The sequence below is a fragment of the Scomber japonicus genome, chromosome 16 (assembly GCF_027409825.1).
Source record: "Scomber japonicus isolate fScoJap1 chromosome 16, fScoJap1.pri, whole genome shotgun sequence".
In the NCBI taxonomy this organism is placed as follows: Eukaryota; Metazoa; Chordata; class Actinopteri; order Scombriformes; family Scombridae; genus Scomber; species Scomber japonicus.
This window is the reverse complement of record NC_070593.1, coordinates 13,726,188-13,749,193: the sequence shown is the minus strand read 5'-3', so window position 1 is coordinate 13,749,193 and position 23,006 is coordinate 13,726,188. Positions and strand designations below refer to the sequence as shown.

General features: G+C 39.2%; 2 protein-coding genes and 1 long non-coding RNA gene across 4 annotated transcripts in view; 2 read left to right on the top strand and 1 right to left on the bottom strand.

Annotated features, from left to right (window-relative positions):
* The first annotated feature begins 3,423 nt into the window (after positions 1-3,423).
* On the top strand, positions 3,424-3,848 carry LOC128375450 (uncharacterized). Its single transcript, XR_008323079.1, has 3 exons — positions 3,424-3,555; positions 3,637-3,664; positions 3,793-3,848. It is a non-coding gene; the product is annotated as an uncharacterized LOC128375450 (long non-coding RNA).
* Positions 3,849-4,658: 810 nt separating this feature from the next.
* Positions 4,659-21,539, bottom strand: ptafr (platelet-activating factor receptor). Its single transcript, XM_053335138.1, has 2 exons — positions 21,444-21,539; positions 4,659-6,133 (listed from the first exon to the last, which is right to left on the bottom strand). The coding sequence occupies exons 1-2, from the start codon at positions 21,537-21,539 to the stop codon at positions 4,961-4,963; spliced, it is 1,269 nt and encodes a 422-aa protein (XP_053191113.1). The 3' UTR covers positions 4,659-4,960.
* luzp1 (leucine zipper protein 1) overlaps positions 15,506-23,006 on the top strand; it is a 41,585-nt gene continuing 34,084 nt past the window's right edge. For both annotated transcript variants that reach the window (XM_053335660.1, XM_053335659.1), the window contains exon 1: positions 15,506-15,751. The gene's annotated coding sequence lies outside the window, so the exon portion shown is untranslated. The remainder of the gene's footprint in view (positions 15,752-23,006) is intronic.

The following is a 23,006-nucleotide window of genomic DNA, read 5'->3' as shown; positions in this document are numbered from 1 at the left end:
CTGCTCAGAGTTGAGAATTGTACAAAACTAGAACATGTATCACACTAACGTCAACTTGAGAAAACCTTTATTGTGTTTCAGGAAGTGAATCCTTGAGCTTTGTACAGAAGACAAGTTGTTTATTTGCAATGTAACATACAAAATTTGTTCTTGTTTGACACATGTTTCACCACTGCAACTGGTGGATGTTACTTTACACTTCTTCTCCAACACATGCCAAGGGGAAATAGTGTACAATTTTTACTTGAGGCTAACTGAACAGTAAAATTTGAATACTCACTATCACTGCATAATACGGACATGTTCCCTGTCTCCCTGGATGCTTTTGTTCTGCAGTAGGAAACCACAACAGCCTGTTTATTTTAGCAACAGTTTCATGATGCAAGAGAAACCACTTCCCCCATGTTAGGGACAAAAATGCAACGTCTACTTTGGTCACACACTAAACTACACTAAATGTGTAGATTATCACAACTTTATGAGCCAATGTTGCAGAGCTCAGTTCTACAGCTCAGGTTGTTGTCCACTGAAAATCTGTTTGCATATTAACATTGCAGAGCAGACCTCTAATCCTGAGACATATCAACCTCTCAAATGACTAAATGAATGCATGTACTGTAAGAGAGGAACCTGAAATCTCACTTCTGTGTCGCAATCTCATCATGATGACAAACTTTCCTACAGCATCATGTTTATATGTCCTGTTATTGTGTCATCCCTGTGTTTCCAAATGCATATCATAAGGTCTGATATATTGAGCTTTAATTTCTATGCTTTTTGCAGAACAGTGTAAAATTGGTTCACTTGCTTCTCCTGACTTGCCAGGCCTACTCTGGCAGCCAGTGAGTGTTTGCCTGAGGTGAGAGACCTGGTGTCAAACTGTCCAACAGCAACTATCTTAGCTGTCATCACAGCCTTAGCCTGAAGGTGACCACTGGTGGAGATATGAAACATTTGAAACCAAGTGTGGCGAGTGTCTGATAGACTCGGCCGCCGGCTCTGGAATTTAAAAAACCATTAAAAGTTCTGTGGAGTCTGGTTAGCTGTTTTTCCTGCAGGTCATAAATGGATTGACAGATTTCAAATTTACAAATCATGGGTGAGATTAATTTTAATTATGATTCTCTTTGTGTTAATTTGCATTTGTGTTTGTTTTCTCCTATTTCAACACATTGTGCACCTTGCCTGTCATTTTCATGCCATTAACTTCAAACTACCATTTCCAGTAACATTTGATGTGAATTGAAAACATTGCTTAATGCTGCTTACCTTGTGTAAAAATGTAAAATGGTATTCATCATTGCTTTGTGCTCCAGCTGTTTTATTTGATATTTTTACTTCCTTCTTTTCAGTTTCCCAGTACCGTACTTCCTTTATTTTCACCTGTGGTTTGAACACCTAATTCATTTTTGTACCTGTTTGCCTGAAGCGACAGCAGCATTTGCTTTGTAGTGATCTCAAAACGACATGCGCATCTCTTTTCTCCTGTTGTTATTGTGTGAGAGCACAGGTAAGAACATTTTTATAAGTGAATGCATAACAGAATCCAGAATATATGCTTCAAATGTGCTATTATCATTATTATTTGTGCCTTTTCTGTCTTTACAGGTGTGTCTCTACAGAACGTCACTACATCATGGCCTCCAACATATACTTCCCAGGACACAAATACTACGACTGTGGAAGGTAAATATCTTATTCATCAACTATTCCAATTAAAATGAAAGTAACAGTATTAAAAAAAAGATTAAGAGTATATACTGTACAGCAGTACTTTGAGCGAAATGCAAATTTTAGGACGCCAATGAAAATACTAACATGACATTTAGCAGGTATGATATTCACTTTGGTGCCATGGTGACCAAAGAAAATGTGGTTTATGGTGTTAGCCTACTAACATGTGCTAATGAGAACTAAACACTCAAACCACAACTGTGAATCTTGTATTGTGTGCCAAACTAAAAACCAAAGGTGACTGTGCTATTGTTGCCCTGGCACAACAGGAACAATCTCCCCCCTCCCATTAGATCAGCTCAATCTGTTGATTTTTTAAAACATTTTAAACCCCACTTTTTAGGAGTAGTCTTTCATTTGATTAAATTTGATAACTTCAAGTGTTTGCTCTGAGTGGTGACTGGTTGCTGGATGCTTTCTGTGTTCGTATGTGCCTTATGTCAGTATGTATTTTTTTATATTTTCTTTCCTGTTCCACTCTTTTTCTTTTTTGTTGCTGTTTGTTTTATTTTGTTTTTCTTGTTCCCTATTTCTTTATGTGCCGATGTTGATGAAGGACTTTGTAACCAGTGTTAAAAAGGTGCTATACAGATAAAGTTTAATTGACTTATTTACTTATGGTGGTGCTAGAGGATAGAGGAAAAGTCAGGAGATCACCAGAATCATTAGGATTCGTCATCTAGACCTTGGAAATTTGGATCTAATTTCATGGACGTCCATCAAATGGGGCATTTCACAAATGTCAACTTGGTGGTGGCACGAGAGAAAAAAATTTGATCACCAAAATGAGCAACTGGCCATTATTCAAGCGATGCCACTAGCATAGCTCAAAATACCAGTATCTTCTTTTCAAATAATCAATAACATATACCCTTATGTTATTGTTGATTATGTTATACGTCTTATATCAAAAAGCACATTGTAAGACTTTGTGCTTTCTGCTTCCTTCCTCTTATTTCTTTCATCTCACCCATATCTCCCTCCCCTTCTCCAGAAGAGCTATCTGCTCTGCAGCTGATAGCCGAACCTGACTACCCAGTTGCAGCAGGTCAAAGAGTCCACTTGCATTGCATGGCTTGGACCATGCCACGTGTTGTTAGTTGGTCCTGGCAACGATGGGAAAATCAGACCTGGCAAAAAGTGGGCAACGGTAGAGATCTGACCTTAACTGAGCCAGATCAGAGTGGGCAATACCGCTGCTTTGCTAATAGCAGCTCATTTCAGGAAGAGAGCCCTGAGCACAAAGTCTATATCGTATCCACACATGCAACAGGTCAGTTTTGAATTAATGTGAAATTAAAGTCTTTCAAAGTCTGTTTAACTTATTTTTTGTGCTGATGAATCACGCTGGACAATTCATCTGGACACTAATGATGACAACTGAGATTTTGTTTTAGATTTTTTCTTATGAATGCCTTCAGTGCTTTACGAGAATGTATTCATGCATATGTATACTTGTCATATTGCTAGTCTTTTTTTTTAAAGAAACATTTTTTTAGAAGAATTTCACTGAACATTTATCATTTGAAAAATAAACGTATTGTTGCTCAGGTGCACAAATCATATTATATATTTCCTCATCAATTTCCTTGTCACAGCACTTATCAGCCATACACACACCAAACCAAATATGTCTTCCATATCAGCCTTTCACCTGCAATTCTGTGTTGTGTCTCTGACTTCCAATAGTGGGTGAGAAGCTGGGAATAGCTGCCTTTGTCTTATCTCTCCTGGCTTTCATCATCAACCTGGCCGTTCTGTCTTGGCTGGGCTGGCAAAGATTTAGTGACAAGCTGAGCACCTCTAACACAGCAGCGAAGTGTAAGAGACACAAAAGAGAATTTCTTGTTGAGTTTAAGCAAATGTCCTGTGGTTCATTTTACTTCCTTTGTTTTCTTAAAGGTTTTCCTGGACCACAGAAAACACCAAAGTAAGTCTCTACTGGAGAAAAAAGTTACAGTATATTTTTATTGGTGTTGGCATTTTGTTTAACATATTGAGAGACAGTTGAGTCAGAGGTCTGTGTGTTTAACAACCACATTTTTTTGCATATACCAGAGAATGTTTGCCACAGACTGGCGGAGACGGAGATGTGTACATGAATTACACAAGCACCAACCAAGCCTACACTGATCTGGACCCCACTAAAATCACTGGGGATAACGTGTATGCAAGTCTGTCATGAACATCTGTGCAACAAAAAGAGGAAAGATCATGCAGACAATAACATTATGTGCTAAATGAGGTTTACCATATATATCGTGTCAGTGTGTATATAACCTGAATGTGAGAAATATGTTAACATATTTAACACATGAGAATGTGGTACAAGCGACAGATCTGCAGCTCTTGGCTTGTTTTAATACCACAGTAAAAAGCTTTGCTATCATCGTATGTGTGTACTGTGCATACAGATGTGTAGATAAATGCCTGTCAATGTGTAAAATTGCCTTTAAACAGCACTGTATGACAAATTAAACATTAAAAAAAGAGAATATGAGAAAGCATTTTTCTTTTGTAAAAAAAAGTATGTACAATATAAACAAAGCTGCTCAACTGGATTAAAAATACATATAAACATGTGCATCTGTTTTGCAAAAGCAGGTAAGCTCACAATATATTCAAAGTACAGTATTAGACAAGTAAATGACAATAGCTCGTGGGATTTTTTACCATGGCACAATGTCATAATATCAGAAGGCAGAGAGGAAACATACCTCAGGCATCATTACTTCTGTTTCCTGGTTTCAAAATACCAGATATAACTTGTCGAGGTAGAGCCATAAAAAAACTGACTTCTCTGATGGGTGGCAGCAATTTCATTATCACATATTTAGCTGATATAATGTCAGGCATGCCAGGGATATCTGCCAAAGACAAGTGTTCATATTACATATTCCTAAACACTCAAGGGGTAAATATGTGTATTATGCTTGATTTTATCACAGTTTGATGCCTCATGAGTTAATTTCACAAACTGATGAAGCACCCTTTTGCATTGTTTTCAGTCATGTTTTGTTAATGTATGTCTGTCTGCGAAAGTTCTGCTTTTCTGCTCACGCAAGAAAAGTAGACAGTATGCAGAGAGAGGGTGTGGTTACACCAGCACTAAATAATGAATACAAAAATGTCATGTTTTGTCATCTTCAATCAGTGGCAACATGAGAGGTAAATTACTTCACAAACAAAAGTAACAGATATACATTTTTAAATAAATCTGTTTGAGTTAATCCATATCAGGCTTTTGGTGCCCGTTCTGTAGTCTCTGGCTATGATTCCTGCTGTCCATGGACATCTCTGTTACGACCGTGTGTGAGCACCCGTCTCCCTTTGATAATTTTTTAAAGTGAGCCATGATAAACCTCCTAAACTTCTTTGTGGAAAAATAATAAACCACAGGATCTAAAATGCAGTTGAGGCCCATAAGAAGCAGGGTGATCTGATGGGCGTCGTTGAGTGCCTGCTGAGTCCCCTGGTCCCAGTCCACATGACCCCATCCCTCTCTGATCTGCAACACTGCCAGTGTCCAAAAGCCTTGAACAACATGGTGAGGCAGGAAGCACAGAACAAACACTCCTACGACTACTATCAACAACTGCAGAGCCCTCCGTTTCACCCCCATGGGCTTTTTGGATGAGAAAGACTGGGTCCTGTTGGACTTTCTAGATGTAGTTGTTCCAGACACAGGAGGCTTTTGAGAAAGTAGGGTTCGGGCAATGAGGAGATTGCACACAACGACAAGAACAAAAACTACAGAAAACAATCCAATTATTGCAAAATGTGTGACAGCCACAAATTTCTTCGTTGCATCAGTTTGATCGTGGTACCCCTCAAAACAGCGAGTGATGTGATTCCCATCTTCATTGATACCTGGAAACACCAGAGATGGAACAGCCATTGACACGATCATCACCCAGATGACAGCAGACACGATGATCCCACGGCACCTGTGGTCTGAAGAGGCCACTTTCAGAGGCTTGGCGACTGCCCAGTATCTGTTGACGCTAATGGCGGCGAGGAAGAGGATGGAGCAGTAGGTATTGATGAAGAAAAACGAGCCTGTCAGCCGGCACATGAAGTCTGTGTAGACCCAGTCACCGTGGCGACTGTAATAACCAATCCAGAAAGGAAGGGCACAAACAAACAGGAGATCGGCGATGGTCAAGTTGGTCATGTAGATGCGGATTTCACTCATGGCCTTGGCGTCACGCAGAGAGTGTAGGACAAACAGAACGTAGGCGTTAGCGAAGAGGCCCAGGATGAAGATGATGCCATAGATGGCCGGGAAGAGTTGATAACGAAACTCAGAGTCCAGAAAGCTCGAGTCATTACCAGGTGAAGACATCTGGACAGTGCTTACTGCCGTGATGACTTGTTCTGTTGAAGTCATAATTTCTTTCTGTGGGAAATAAAACATAAGACATAATCACATCAGTGCTTCAAACCCAAATGAGGTTTATTTAAGTCTAAACAGTTTCATGTGTAAATGAAAACAGCTGATTTAGGGTGGTTTAGATTTAAATACATATGAGTCACTTAAGTTCTGTCTGAAAGTGTTGGTTTTTGGAAGGAAGTTAATGGAATTGATTGCTCCATGTAGGGGGGGGGGGGGGGGGGGGGACATCACAATGCTAATTTTTTAAAGAATAACTCTCAAAAATGTCAATCTGTGGCCATGAAGGTTTACCACTACCACTGACACTGCAAATAAGAAAAGCAGATATGATACTAGATGAATACTGATCTCACAACCAAAACAGAAACTAAGAAACCGGTGTGTTCAGTTATCACTTGCTCTTTGCAGTATTGCCTGATATCAATGACCTGCTGTTAAAAGTAGCCCACCAAAGATTTGAGGCAGGTGTGTCACCTATACTCTATGCTCATTTCCAGTAAGCCACCCACTTATTATAAATATCTAATTCGCCAACCAATGACTTAATGACTTAAAATAAAAAGTTTAATGTGTTAATTTTATATTTGCTTTTTTTAATTCTGTTTTTGTGCATGATATTCTGTTAATTTTATTTTGGTTAAACAGGTGTATAGGTGTATATTGTATTATGTGAAGCACCTTGTAACTTCAGTTTGGAAAGGTGCTATAGAAATACAGTGTTTTATTACTATTATTATTATTATTATTATTATGGTTATTATTATTAATCATCATCATCATCATCATCATAATAACAAAGCAGCCCTATATTTTAATACTGCTAAAATGTTAATGGTTTCCTCTTTAACATTGTTAAAACACCTCATAAATGATTATTGATGACTTGATTTAGTCTGTCACAATGAATTAAAGCTGAAAAATGCCCAATCATGTCTAAACTAAATATTATCCAGAAAACATTGGAATAAAAATGTATTTCCTTCGTTCCAATATGTTATGGTGAAAACATGTTATGGTGAAAACAAATAAAGGGCTGTGAGCCAGACATTCCTGCCATGCGATAAACCGATTTAAGAAGTGATGCAACATCTAAAACAGGAAGGATTGCTTCTTTCTGAAGAACACTGTTGTAAATTATCAGTAGGCACTTATGTGATGTTGATCTGCCCAGTAGATACTCCAGAGGAAAGGCCAAGTGTGACAAATTATTAATTCATAAGCCATAAAAGTCTAAATCACATCACATGCCTAATTTCTTTAGAGAAGAGAAAACAAAAAATCTTACATCTAAACCAAACTTTGCCTTCTGACATCACACAAATGTCACATCATTTCAAAACACTGAATTTCCACAATGAATATCGTCCCTTATGGTCTTATGACACAATATGAAGACACAACACATGTATCCATTTTCAGAAATTGAAAAACTGAAATTGAGTGGAAAAAGTAGAGGATACTATTTAAAAAAAAACATATGATAAAGAATGAAACATATAATAAAATAATTTACCAAAATAAACCAATAAAAATGGTTTCCTGGACATCAATCTATTAGCATTACTCTCAAATATCCGCTGCTTCCTTTAATTAATCAATTTGATATTCAGGTGGCAGCCCATTGGTTAGTTCAAAGACACAGACACTGCCTCCCTTATTTTAATCAGTTCACATCAGTAAAAACAAGCTAGCTTTCATATAACCTTTTGCAAAGTAGAACTGCACTAAAACTGAATCCTAAATTACAGGCTGTCAACTTACCACTCCGCTTTTTCTTTGTCTTCTTCTTTTTCTTCTTCCACTTCTCCTTCTCACTCTCAGAGTGTTAACTCATTGAATGGCCCATCAGTGGCTGTGAAGTGCTGTTACACTCACTGACGATACGTGTATGTACGTGTTTGAGGAAGGAGGTGTGGGTTGGAACGTCTTTCAGACTTCTTAGTAAAAACCCTGGATGGTGCAACGTGCATACTCACCTCAATATATTTTCTTGTGTTTGTGTCAGTCAAACAGACATAAGTGACCTCATCTAAGTAATCTGGGAGTTTTCCAGCTGTTCTTCATTCCCATTTTCCAAGGAATACACAATACACATACAATAAACCACTGTGAGCATGACACTCTGATCTATATTTTATTATCTTGTATTATTTCACATGCAACTTTTTGAAAACGAGGGCTTCTCAATCTCAATGTGATTTACCTGAATAAACAGACTAGAACAACCATCTAAAAAAAGAGGCTATATTCCAAAAAAGGAAGATCAGTTTCTTCAAGAATGTGTCTCAAAATTATTACAATAGTCAAAAGTAATTTTAATATCACAAAACTTTGAGGTATTATAATATAGTCATATTGTTCAGATTGATGATACATTTACCAAACACAACACTAAGTTTAATTTGCCCCAAATTTAACCCCAAACAAATCCTTTTGACTTTGCCAGGAGTTGCTGTTTGGGTCATATTTGACCTATTTTGACCTTTGAAAGCAATAAAAACATCCTAAATTACTTTCTTTTAGCTTTAAATTATAAGACTTTTTAAAAGTGAAATATATAAATATGTGGTGGTGAGGTGGTATCTCAAGGTAAAGGGAGGTTATAGGGAATCTTTAAACAGTGAAACTATAGATTGGCTCCTGTAGACTTTGGGATGTCATGGGGGAATCATGACAAATCAGAAGAGGAACCAAGTGTGTGCACAGCCAGGCAAACATATTCAAGTGTAACAAAAAGAGAAATGGCTCAACACTACCAGATTCTTTCAGTTTCTTACAAGAAATCTTAAGCAAGCAGCTAATAGACAGCAGGCATTTCCTGTAAATCACAAAATCTACAACTCCCAGGAAAGCAACAAAGTTCAGGGAAACATAATCTGTTGATCTTCAGTCACGTCTACACAGCACCAGCTGATTGTCAGGTTTGATAGAAAAAGAGTGCGTGTGATTTTCATACAGCACTGCAGTGTTGATTGATGGTTTTCGTGGTTATAATGAGACCCACTGTTCTTCACTGTTTCAGGTAAAATAAGACAATTGTGAATTTTTTTTTCTCCAAACAAGCCTAAATAACACATTCTCCCTGCTCTCTGAAAGACTAATGAAGGGCCACCTATTTATCAAAAGCTGACAGTATTAATATATTTTTGGTATAGAGACTAATCATGAGGGGACACCTGGACTGGAGCTATACTATGAAGGAGCATAATATATATGATATATATGACATAATATGAATTAATATAATTAACACTTCTAAGTAATGTACAGGCTGTATATTCAACGCCTGATTAAACAAATTGCTCATGTTTGGGGCTGATTAGTCTGAAAGATAATTCAAATACAGATTTGATTGATGTTTAATTTCCGTAAAACATCATTAGTATGCTTTCATCTTTCTTTATAAAGTCCACATAAAACAATTTCCATCAGAATTATCCAGGCAAATCCTTGGTGCGTGTAATAGTGTCCGCAGATTAGACAGGCTGATCAGCAGCTGGAGTAAGCATGCAGTAATGTTTGTGAACCACAAGATGGTAGAAGAGACTTATAAAAGAGCAAATGTCGCTTAAACTTTGAGTGATATTAGCTCTACAGCACTATGAGAACTGCATGGCAGAGCACTCTCACTTTCTGTATGTATGTAAAGCAGTTAAAAGCAATACCAGCCACCCCCCCTACCCTTCCAACGTGGTAAATGTTTAACTCCAGCTCCTATGTACAAGCACACAACACAACACGTCCTCCCTGGTGCCACAGTATAATTCCTAGATTAAGGTTAACGAGCCTCCCAAACCTTATTGCTGTTATTATGGCTTGGCAGCGGAACAAGAGAACAGAGCTTTTCGGTGGTTCTGTTCTGCATGCCTGCCAGATGTGCTGTGCCACTGCTGGGTATACAGGCTTACACTGTAAAAATGAATAAATAAATAAAAAATAAAAAATCACGATGCATGTTGTTGCTCGTGGTTTTGGTGTGGATTCAAAAGAAATTCCACAGCAAGTAACTGAGATTTGTCTTGGTCATAAACAGAAAGCAGCTTTATATGAGATGTGATTTGCCTCTAAGCAGGGTACTGGATATCGTTTTTGGATACAGGCCAATTTTACACACTGTAAAACATCACACAACATTTCAGCATTAACAGCAAATCTTAAATCTTTTATCAGCAACATAATGTAAATACATATATTTTATTAATGACAAATTAATTGAACTTATTCATTATCAAAGCCATTTCTAAACTTACAAACACATTTTTCTGACATGATGAATAAATGTACAGCTATAAAACTATTAGTGTATTAGTATATTTCCCACCATGCATTGTTTGAAGGTTAAAACTCTCCAGAGACCCTTCATATTTGTAGTTTAAGTAAAACCTACATGATGGAAATGTGTGTGTTTCCTATGATAGTGATTCTAACCATGATGTTGGTATCCTCTTCACAACTCACACTCCAACTTGGAACAAATTATTCAAGTTTAGTTCATTTAATTCACATTTTAAGGCAGCTGTTTAAAAGATAGATTGACCATTTTTATTTTTTTAAAGTGTCCAAATGAACATTGAAACAGGTTTTGCTTGTTGTAATCATTCCTACTTCATACTGCCCAAAGTTATTTTAGCACCATATGTCCTCTTTTTGCTATGATACTCCAACCTTAGCTCAACAGAGAAACACTGAGCAAACACAAAGAGGGATTTTTATATCAAAAAGACTTTAACTTTTGAAGATATCCACTTGCTTTGACTAATTCAAACTGTTGAAGTCTCATTTTGCCTTCAGATACACTTTGGAATATATTTTTGCACAAAACCGAGTATTGTGGATTTTGCCCCCCACAATTTACACTGTAAGCATATTTGAAAAGGATCTTTTAATAATTACAGTTTTCAGTTTTTCAGTGTTCATATGAGCACCTGACTTGACAAATTGTGAATCTATTTACTAACCTTTGTTTTTAAGTGGATGTTTTGTGGCATTTTTGCCTTTTTTTCACAGTTTTGAAAGTGCAGAGAGAGTGAGAGGAGTATAATGTGCAACAAAGGTATGCATCCAGAATCAAATCATGTATGTTTCGGCTATGGTTATGAAATATATGCCCCAGGTTATCCTATGTTTTTAAATGTATTATTCATGTTACAGCAGTGATACACTTCATAAATTCTTCTGTAGGCTTTACACCTGCTTCAGGACACTGACTGCATTCTATTTGATTCATTTTCTCAAATACTGTAGATTCCTCTGTATGACTTGTAAGGGCCCTAAAAAATGGAAAATAATCTGATACAGATTTGTGCAGGTGATCCCTGATGATCTGCACTGCTGCATGTCTGTCCAAGGAATCCTTCCTCTCAAGCAGTGGTTGTACTTTTAGTCCAGGTGTGCTGAGACACAGAGAGGGAATGCTGCCAGGACCTTAATGGCTTTTTTTTTTATGGGATAGCTTGCTATCGCCCTGAAAGAGCTGTATAGTCAGAAGTCATGCATTCCTCAGCCAGGCAGGAAGGGAGGGAGCTGCATGTGTGGAGCACTTCTTGTCCTGTTAACACCTTTTCACAGTTGCTCCTTCACCTTACCTTGATCCATGGCACTTTGTCTTTGCCAAGTAGGATAATTTACAGTTGGTAGGCCCTAGCTGTACCTTCAAGTCACTTAAGCAGAGCGGTATGAGGCCTGATAATTGATAAATAGGTGGTGTTTAACTGTACATATTGCCTGGTAGAGGGTTTCTGGCAGACTGGAGAGTGTAGGTTTCTCTCAGGGAGATTTACTGCATGCCAGAGGCTGAGGTTTGAGGAATGTCCCCCTGCAGTGAGAAAGAGAGGGCCAAGGGAGGGTGAGCTAGACAGGCTGAGGCATCTGTACTTCAAGATAATATAGGACCTGACATTAAGACGGGATTTTTTTTATACCTATCAAAGGATTTGGATCTGTTTCTGTGTCTCGTGGGACTTTCTGTGTATTTCCAAATTAAGACCTCAAACATCAGAACTCAGTATGAACTGCTGGAAATCACCCATTACTGATTTAACTGGAGAAGATGGTCATCGTTTTTAGCAATCTGGGACTCACATGACAGTGAGGTTGTGTTTAAAGAGCAGCCCTTCAAACACAGAGTGTGTTCAGCACTCTACACAGATGTTACACAATGCTTTGAATGTTTGATCGCTTTGGATAAGTGCGTGTTTCCCTTCATGACAAGCTGCCCCACATTTTGATCCATCAGAGTTACATCTGTTTAAATACCGACCATAACCCGCTCTGGGAGGACAGCGAATTAAGCACATTAATCCTTATCCCCGCTGTAAAAAGGACATACAAGAGTAATGCTCTAGTATGAGCCATATCGTGGCATAAAATCCTCCTACTTTGCTCCAATTTTATTTCTTACATGATCATTTTGTAGGCAAGACTATTGTCAGGTGACTATTGACCTGATCCTTGCACTCTGCACTATTGACCGCTTTTAGTTTTGGTGATCTACGTAGGATTATTAGAGATTAGTCTGTTGTTGCAGTCATTGCAAATCAACTCTGGATAAGATAAAATACCTCAGATCCGAAATACACAAACAACAAAACCATGAGGCTTTCTTTTGAAAGAAACTCTGTTAGATGATTATGATTTGTCTTATTCATCCACAAATTCTTATTGGGACAAACAAGCAAATGTTGCTGCTGGCTGGTGAAGGATGTTTGCGATTAGGAAGGATGTTGGCTTGAACACAGCTCTTCCTGAATCAGCTTGTATGCACTGTTGGAGATTACATTCCCTTGCAACCCATGTCCCGGTGCATTAGATTGTGGTCTGTATTATGCATTTGCATTTATATCATTTGATATATTAAAGCAAATTCCCAAAATGACAGAAACCTGTCTGTGCCTGAGCCAACCCTCTCAAGACAGATGAAACATGACCGATACTCATCCATAAAAAAAGAGGCGTTTTCCATGTCTGTCTTTACTTATATGTCATCTCACTGTTTCATCCCCTCTAATGGATTTTTTGTGCTCTTTGCAGATCAAGAGTTTTTTAAATGTCTGGAGCAAACTAATAGCTGTGGAAACTGGGGGATAAACCCACATCATTTTTCAGGACACACTCATTTAAGAAATATACAGACAGACATACACAAAAATATGTAGACAGATGCATGCATTTTCAACTACACCCTCGCTTGACTTTCCTGCTGTAGTGTTCAGGTGTCTGGGCATGCCTGGCTATGTGTTTGGCTTGCAGCAGCTTCTGAATGGATCACATTTCTCTTTGGTGTCTTTGGCCGTTTCCCCACCTGGAGAGAGTAACTGTTACGCTATTTTTACCTCGCCTAGCCCATTATGTCAAATGATATGATTAGAGCAGTGTGGCATTTAGAGAGGGAGGGATGTTAAATGAGGGGGGAAACAAAGGCCTGACTGTGGGAATCTCTATGAAGCGTTGTTTTAATTACACAGCCGTTTAAGTCACACAAGATACGGTCAAGGTCACTGATGAATGTGACGTTGAGTTACTGTACTTTCAGCCTTTCCCTTTCACTGAGACCAACAATATGTTGCTAATGTTACCTTTGAAAAGCAACCAAGCAGTATAGTGTCTATACCTGCTGGTGACCTCAGGCAAATGAAGCAATGTTTTGCAAGCATTAGTCTAAAAAGATACAAAGACAAACACTGTGTGTGTTTGCGCCCATGGGCAGGATTTCACATGGTTGGCTGGCTTCTTATCACACTCATAAAACTACAACAGAGATATTTTATCATCTTGCTGAAATTACTTTCACAGTTGAAGTTGGAGAATTTACTGTCAGGCCATAATCATACTGCAATAATTTACAAACGTTAACAATACACCTCTGTTATGATCATTATGTAATATCATAACAGTACACCTCAGTTTGCACATTCACTTTCACCAGACAACAACAGGGAGTGTGTCATGCCCAGGTATACTGATGGTAGAGAGGTTTAACTTAATTTCAGCACAAATTGATCCACATGTCTTTCAGAGCTGCTCTGGGTTTGGACTCGTGGGAGGAAAACAATTTGATGTGGTCTGGTTCAAGCTGCTGAACAACCCTGCAACTCCACAACATCATCCACTTCCCAAAGCAGTAGACTGTGACAAACAGTTAGACAGGAAGATGTGACTGTTATGTCACTGTTTTGCCTACTTTAAATGCCACAATAAATGTCAGTTTTTCTCTACCAAGTCTAGAACAAAATGTTCAAGGCCCGAGGGCCACCAATAGATTTTAAGATGATTTTAATAGTCTAAAGGAAGACTAAAATTAGTTTAAAGGCATTATTATGTCACTTGAACCATGAACAGTTTAGTCCATATCAAGTCACATTTAACCAATCCAGGGAACTGAGAAAGAGCCTTAGAGTGTGATCTTGTCAAATGAGGTGCAGGATCTCTTTTGCTGACATTGTAGGCTGCTTCTACAGTGAAAAAAATGTTGAAGCCTTAAATTCTTCACTGTTTCTAAATTTGAGGGTGCACAAACAGTGAAGTGCAGACCTGCCATTGCAAAATCAAAGCATATTGCACAACTATGACAACTATAATTTTATTAAAGACTTTTTTATATCTGTTTATATTCTACATTAAACATTTAAGACAGTTTTAATACCTGAAGTCAAGTTGCAAAACTTCATTTGCACCTTTATAACCACATAACCAGCAGAAAGCATGCTTGTGGTGAGGGCAATCTGCTTCTTTCTAAGAGTATTAACTGCAATCAAAACTCTGAAGGGTTTATCTTTACTAACTGGATACTAAATTTATAGCAATCTTACAAGGACATTGCATAAACATGTCTGAAACGTTGCTACAGGTGGTACTCATTGAATTCATAGTGATTTTATGGTACTTTGGTATCACTGTTTCTCCAAAGAGGGAACTGTAATAAATAATGTTAGGCTTAAAGAGAGTTTGATCTTCGATGGTGTTACGAAATAGTCCTATAATATGGCTGTGGAGGCTTATGAACTATCTGCTGCTGAGCCTAGGTTGTTTTTTATAGTTAATAATGTGTGTGTGTGTGTGTGTGTGTGTGTGTGTGTGTGAGAGAGAGAGAGAGAGAGAGAGAGAGAGAGAGAGAGAGAGAGAGAGAGAGAGAGAGAGATGCATTAACTCAGAGTACATAACTCTCGCCATTCACACAACCTCAGCTTGGATTCATTCCTCCTCACCGGCTTGACTTGTGGGGGAGAGAGGCGGGACCTCGCAGCCGGGAAGGGCGTTCTCTTTGCGGTCAGACCGGGCAGAGTCATCCCGAGGGGTGGGTCCTCCGGCAGCAGAAAAGGAAAACCCACCTTTTTTCATTGTTAAGGACGCGGTGGAATGTGATGGTTTGATCTCAAACGGAGCAGGGAGGGGAATATCCGAGAGGAAAGGACCAACGAACGCGTTTCGGGGAAAGGGGGAAACCAAATAAGCAGTCCCCCCCTGCCACCTCCAAGCCTCTGGTCTTGTCTGAGAATATGTGGATGAACTTGTCCTCACCGTGTTGTCGGCAGCAGTTCGTACTACCGTCCGCATGAACTCAACACCGTGTGAAGTTGTGGATTTACTGTTTGCTGTTTGTGAGTCGGCGGTGGACCAGCAGAGGTAAAGTTGTACTCTTTTTTTTGGGGTTTTTTTTAGTATTATTTCTGAATGTGTTAGGTGGTGAACATGGGAACGGGGTTGGGGGCTTAGACAGCAGCTTCCTGAGTTAAACCCAGTCAGTCGGGACTGCAGAAGTCTGAACTGCGGCAAGTTTTTCAACCCTCCTCCTCCTCCTCCACCACCTCCTCCTCCTCCTTGTCCTCCTCCTTCTGCTCGCTTTTTAGTCAAAATGAAGCATCCAGGACTGCGGCGAAAACCTCAGGTGGTTAAAATGTAGCGGTGGGTACGCCATTTCCATCCTATTTTCGGAACACATAGCATTTTTTTTAACAGTGTTTCACGTAGCCTATTTGGCGGCATAATTGTTACGTTGTGTGCGATTTGCTCACGTCTACGCACTTGGCGAGGCTTTTTTCATGCGGTACAGCACAAATATGTTTCAGCTAAGTTCAGAATGGGTTAAAAAACATACAAAAATAAGTTTTAGTGTAGGCTGCTCGGACATGTCATTCATAGCTCGTGTTCAGGCATATCAGGCCATCTTTCTGTGCACTGTGTCACACTTGGCTACTCAAACGGTTTCCCCTATTTCTTAAGCCGTCAGGAATTCCAGGGTATTTCATATGAATGAAGTCAAAATGTTTCACTTTCTCTTGTAGACATGATGTAAGGAAACATATCGAGACTTTGTACTGGACCACCGGAGCCACTGTTTGTTTCTTCCCGTTTCCTTCAGCATACAGAGACATAAAAGCAGGAAAGCTGTGTTTAGCCAACACACACAAATATATTAGAGTGTTTCCTACACTAAGTTTACAGAAAGTAGGTGTGTGTTTTGTGGGAGATGTGACATATTGTGTTAGTAACTGGGTGTGTTTAGCTATGTGCTGGACAAAGATAATCACAATTTGGACAGACTCACAAATTACAGTAGAGAGACAATACATTCATGCACAGACCAGTGGAGGATGCTCACACAACACAGAATGAATATTTGACTGATTTTGCACTTTGTAGTCAGGTCTGTGTAATGTGTTTATTGTAAATTGAGCTATTTTGACAGCTACTAACACTTATTTGCCTTATTGATACATCTGTCACTGAATTTATTGATAAATTGAATCATTGTTTGGTCCATGAAATATCAGAAAATTGTGTCAAATGTCGATGACTCCCCAGAGCCTGAGATGACTTCCATCTTTTTTTGTACAGACCAACAGTGTACAACTCAAAGATATACAGTTTACTATCATAGAAGACTAAGTAAACCATAAAATATTCACATTTGAGAAGCTGGAATCAGATAAATTTGACCTTTATTTTCTTTTCCAAATAGTAATTTAATAGTTACCAACTAATTGTTGCAGCTCTAAACTGGAGTCTCTGTTTTAACCTGTAATTACAACGGGTGGGTGGTGCACAACCTCATTGTAATTGTGAAAACTGAATTAGCGTCAGATCTCACGATTTGTCAATTGACAGAAGATCAATTAACAATAATTTTGATTATGAATAAATCATACAAATAAGTATCAAGCAATAATTCTTAACATTATGGGCTCCAAGTTTCTCAAATGTGAGGATTTGCTACTTTCCTCAGATCTTATGTGAATATTTTGGGGCTTTAGGATGTTTGGTGGACAAAAAAGCTATTTAAAGATGCCATGTATGTTTTGGAAACTGTGATTGGCTTTCTTCACAATTAATAAAGCAGCCTTTTTGGATTATTTGTTAGGTCAACAAAGAGTGTGACCAGACTTGCTTGCTGTGTTTGTTTGCATATATGTATGTTTGTTTTTCTTCACATGTGGTGGTATGTGTTGTACTGCATGGGTCACACATACCTGTATGAAACCAAGGTGACGGAGCCCTGAGTCTCAACAGTTACTAGTGTGCCCTTGTGCTGCCTTTACCAGCTATAGAGGAGTGTGTGTGCGTTTGTGCATGTGTCAACACCAAAAGAGGTAGTTGGTAGTGGTGGAATACTAATCTGCCAGGTGGGGCTCGTAAAGCGCAGCACAGGGAGGGAAGGAGTTGGAGGGGACCTGCCTTGACCTGTTTCAGACATGAAGGAGACACACAAAAAAAATCACTGATGACTTTCCAGTAAGGCTCACCCTCCCAGCCAGCTGTAGATTATACCAGCTGAGCTACCAGCTTGTGCTACTGCAAGCCCATTTTTCTCTTGGATTGTGCACAAGCACTTGCACGTCAGCCTGTCGCAGTGGTAGATGTTCAGACCCATGTGTGAAAGGCTTTCCTTCGGTATTTTGGGGGTGGATTATTACACCGCATGTGGAGGGAATGTGTGCAGTTTAGTAATGTGCTGTCAGGTTGGAAACATTGGGAGAAATGCAAAAGGAAAATCAAATGAGAGTAGCAGCAAAGCGAAGAGTGAGGTGTCTAGATTTTCCTTGATTACTGCTTGATCGGCGCATTTACAGTGTTGGGAAGGTATGTTCCCAGTTTGGTTGGGTTGCATTGACTGTCAATTAGGGTAATTCCCATCAGATGCCCTTCAGCCTCTTTGACCTTCTTTCTTTTAATTGAACATGATAGCTGGGCCCAATGATAGTTGTTAATATTGACACAGTAGGAGTGCCGCCACCACCACCACCTGTTTTGTGATCTTAGAAGTGTCTCGGATGCCAAGAAGTGAAAGTTACACAAAGGCAAGTTTGCACCATGTCCTGTCCAGGAGTTGTCGCCTGCCATAAAAAGTAATAATCATACCCCTCTCTCTTCTTTTACGACATGAGCTATACCACGCATGATTGGTTTTCCACTCCGCAGAACGCTGCGACCGCCCTATGAAACTGCCTGCACTGCTTTGGGTGAAACCAAAAACTAATCATTATGGGTGTCCAATAAGGGTAATTATCAGACTAAGCACTGGACCTGGGGATTGCGGAGTGGCTAAATGACTGCTCTGGGGATTAAATTAAAATATTGAGGTTTTCTGCCTGGGAGAATCAAACCGCTGGGAATGTCCAACCCAAGCCTGTTGGTGGTAGTATTACTGCCACTCCGCACATCAAGGTTTATGCACAGAGCCACTGCTGTTGGTGTTGCGCGATCACATCCGTGTGGAATTACAGTTGACGTCATGTGTTGCAAGTGCATGAGAATAAAATGGACAGAAAACATCCTTACATTATCTGTCACAATTTCAATCGGCCTTTTATTATAATATACATCCTCCCAGACAAACCCTAATTTATAAAACGGAATTAGCCAATATTAAAACATAATGATTATTAATACTAATAACTGTAACCCATGAAATCAATAGTGTCTATTAATGTAGGGTGTTTGTTTCTAAAGGGATAAATTGGAAAAGGAAGTCGGCAAGTGTCTGTGCAGCGTAACATATACTTCCTAATAAACTTTAATAGATCAGATAGAATTAGGACCGGATGGTGTTGGTGTTGGTTATTATTATCTGTAGACTCTCACTTTTAGCCTCGATAACCCTCTCACCCAGGAATAGAGCAGCAGAGGTTGCACACAGGACACAGAGTGATGTTGCAGGCGTCACAAAAAGGGGGCCTCCTTGAAATAGCATGGATGAATCATGGTCTCGTAGAGGCTTGTATTAAAGCCCACACACAGCCCGTGAGTGTATATCCTTTTGTGAGTGTGTGTGTGTGTGTGTGTGTGTGTGTGCGTATGCATGTGTGTGTTTTGTGATAATGCAATAATAGGCTCAGTATCCGGGACAGAGGCTGCTGTTGACAATACGCAGGCCAGCTGGAGTTGCTGTCTGTCTATTAGCAGACTTGCAGGAAAATAGCTCAGGCCTTATTCATACTGCCAGCCCAAATCAGTTTTTTTTGCATATCCAGATTGTCTCCAGATTGATTTTAGAAAGTCTGGACAGCAAAAAAACCACATGAAATGTGATTTTTGAAAAGTGGGTCCAAACCACATTTTGGGATAGTTTTGAAATGCAATTCCAGTCAAATTTCTTCAGATGCATCTCTGTCCGGATGTTCTGGTCACGGAAATCAGATTTCAAAGTGTCTTTTCCATCGCTGGTAACACAACACACAAGAACAACAACGTCAAATTCAGAGTGACAGAAGTGCATCAGAGCAGCTGAACAGATCCCATGCTGCTACAAGCAGAGCAATATGAAGGAGTAAAACAGTCTGTGGACAGATGCTGAAATAAGCTACCTGCGTACATAGAACCTACCACCTTGTTACCACAGCAGCCCATGTAGATAGGTTGATGTCTGGAAAAGAAATTTGATCTATTGCAACTAACAGTGCGGACAGTCTGTCTTAAAGATCTGGTTTAACAAACAATCTGATTTACCTGAGGCTGTGTATATGCATCGTATAGAGCTGCAGAGAGTAATCTATTAGTCAATTAACAGATAATTTGCAAATTGATAAATAATTTAAGTAATTTTTCAAGCACATATGGCGAAAGAATTGACTCAAATATGAATATGATAGTAAGATGAATATGTTTGGACTGTTGTCAGGATAGTTAAAAGACAAAAACTTTGGGCTCTGGGGAATCATGTTGGGCACTTTTCCCTATTTTTTGACATTTAATGGTTATTCAGTCAATCAAGAAGGTAATAGGTAGATTAAATGATGAAAATATAAGGCAGGTAAGTGAATTTCAGCTCCTTTGTGCTGTGTACACAGGTATATTTAGGCTCTTTTGTGTTGCTAATCTCTGCATTGTGTTGCTGAAATGATAAATCCAACAGAAAATTGAATCATCTGCAGCAATTAAGCAGTAATTAGTTTGAGTCACTTATCAAGCAAAATACTTAATATTCTCTGTTTTCCAACTTTTGGTCAGATTTGAAGAGCAGCTGCTTTTCTATCAATTAAGATGAAAAACTTTGGGGTTTGGGATTCATTCAGTAACTTGCTAATGAGTAAAACTTCTTTGTTGGTTAATTTCTAAAGCTCCTCTGCTCCTAAACTCTTTTCTTTTTCCCTTCACATCCTTATATTTAGTCTCTCTCTTCTACTGTACGCATTCATATCTTTTTACCCCTCTTCTTTCACCCCCCCCCCCCCCTTCTCTCCCCTTCCTGCCTGCCCTCCCTGCCAGCTTTCTTTATCAGTGTGGTGGGCCACTGACAGGGCAGGGCTCTGTGATTTCAGCTGGAGTTCAAACTACTTGAACTTTGTGTGTATTTGTGGGTTCTGTGTGTGTGTGTGTCTGTGCATGTATGTGTGCATGCCAAAGCACTTTTGCTTGGTGCTGTTCCCAGCCATGTAGATCTGTCATCAGATACTAGAGGCTGAGAGTGTCAATCACTCAGCGAGTAGTAGCCAGAAGTACATTTCAGCTCCAAGTGTTTGCACGCCTCACTCGGGCTCTCATTAACACTCACACTCTCTCTCTCTCTCTCACACACACTCATACACACACACACACACACACACACACACACACACACACACACAAAGAGGAACTAATTTCAACAGATATGTGCTCTCACTCTCAAGAATTCCATGTCAAGCAAGAATGGATGCTGTTCATACAACCTCTTCCGTGTGTTTATATATATATGTGTGTGTGTGTGTGTGTGTGTGTGTGAACGTGAATGAATCCTTCTCGTTAGTTCCCCAAAGCGTGCCAAACAGCCTCCTCATTACCGGCTGCTCTGGTGGGCTCTGTGTCCTGCGGTGGAGTGGTCCCTCACTCAGCGAGGCCTCACCACTGCTGTGCTGCAGGTGACTTTGATCCAAACCGACAGCTTGATCATGGAGATCTGCTGTGATGGAGGCCACAGGTCCACGTGACTGTACGACATCTGGTACACTGCAAGAAATATCTGTGATATCTGATTTATCTGATCCATGATATTTGATTTGATTTAAGTGAATTACCATATGCTGCCTTGTTGTTTGGTACAGTAAGAGGGGAACACATCATTCACATGACATGAAATAAGGGGTAAACTGTTGATGGATAGAATAACCATTTTTGGGCTAATCCAATGATTTGAATATCTAACAACAAATAAAGTTACTTTATCAAATTATACAATATATATTATACAACCATAAAAATGTTCTGCTCATTATTTTGCTACATTGACCACAGTGACATAATACACCCAGAAATGTTATTAGGAAAGCTACAATATAACAGAATCTCTTATAATAGACCCATTTTTTTATAGACTCACACTATTGTCTGTCCAACCCTACATGAAATTATATCTTATATTCAAGAAAACAATATTTTGGATAATTTGTTTTTTGCAGTTAGACCAACGTGTCCTTCAAATGATTTTGCTGCATATTATCTAAAAAATCAGATTACTTGTCAATACTTTATTTTTTCCTGAAAGTCTTTTTCTTTAACTTGAACACATTTTAGGCACTACATCTTAGTTTTTCATGCACCACACAACCTTTCTGACTGTATATAGTACACTAGATTTTGTAATTCAATTCACAATATTCAGCAACTTTATTAGAAGATTGTGTAACCCTGACTCCTATTTAACCAGTCAGCCAAACTGGCATCTCTGCTATTTCCTGACTTGCATAGGTTTGAGTAACCCTAACTCTAACCTTCTGGCTGGTCATCAAATATGTTGCGTGAGTGGATGGTTATGAAATTGGAATTGTTTTGTCAAAATTGGCTGTTGTAAAGTGATCAACTTTACTGATCCCTCAATGCTTCCGGCCACTCTGAATGACACATTTCAATTTCCTTGTATTCTTTTATATGTGACAAGCTGGCTAGAGAGTTTTGGCAGTCGGACGTTGCCTTTCCTTTGTAATTACTGAGAAATCCTCACAGCTCAATGGAGAGCTATAATCGTCCTTTTCCCTATTATGTTTGTAAATCCTTTTGCTCTATATGTAGCTGAAAGCCACTGGATACGCCAAGAGGTTAGCATGACTGCAAATGTATGACCTTTCAGTGGCTAAATTTACTACAGACAGACATTAAAAACATGTGGCTGTTAGTACACAAAACCTGGAGCATCACCAGATTCTGGACAACAAATGAATTCTGGGCGTCTTTCATGGCAAGTTATACAACTGGCACAGACAGAAGAAGTGTACAGAATCTAAACAGATGTCTTCAATGCTTCCTTTATTACCATTTTTCAGGAATTATCCACAGGTTGTAATGCTGACCTGTACCAGACTTCCAAAATGCTTCCTAGCACCATATTTCAGCAATTTTAATTTATGAACAGCCACTGCTCCCTATGAACCAAGGCAGCTGCCCTGCTGTTGACCATGTGAAGCTTCTTAAA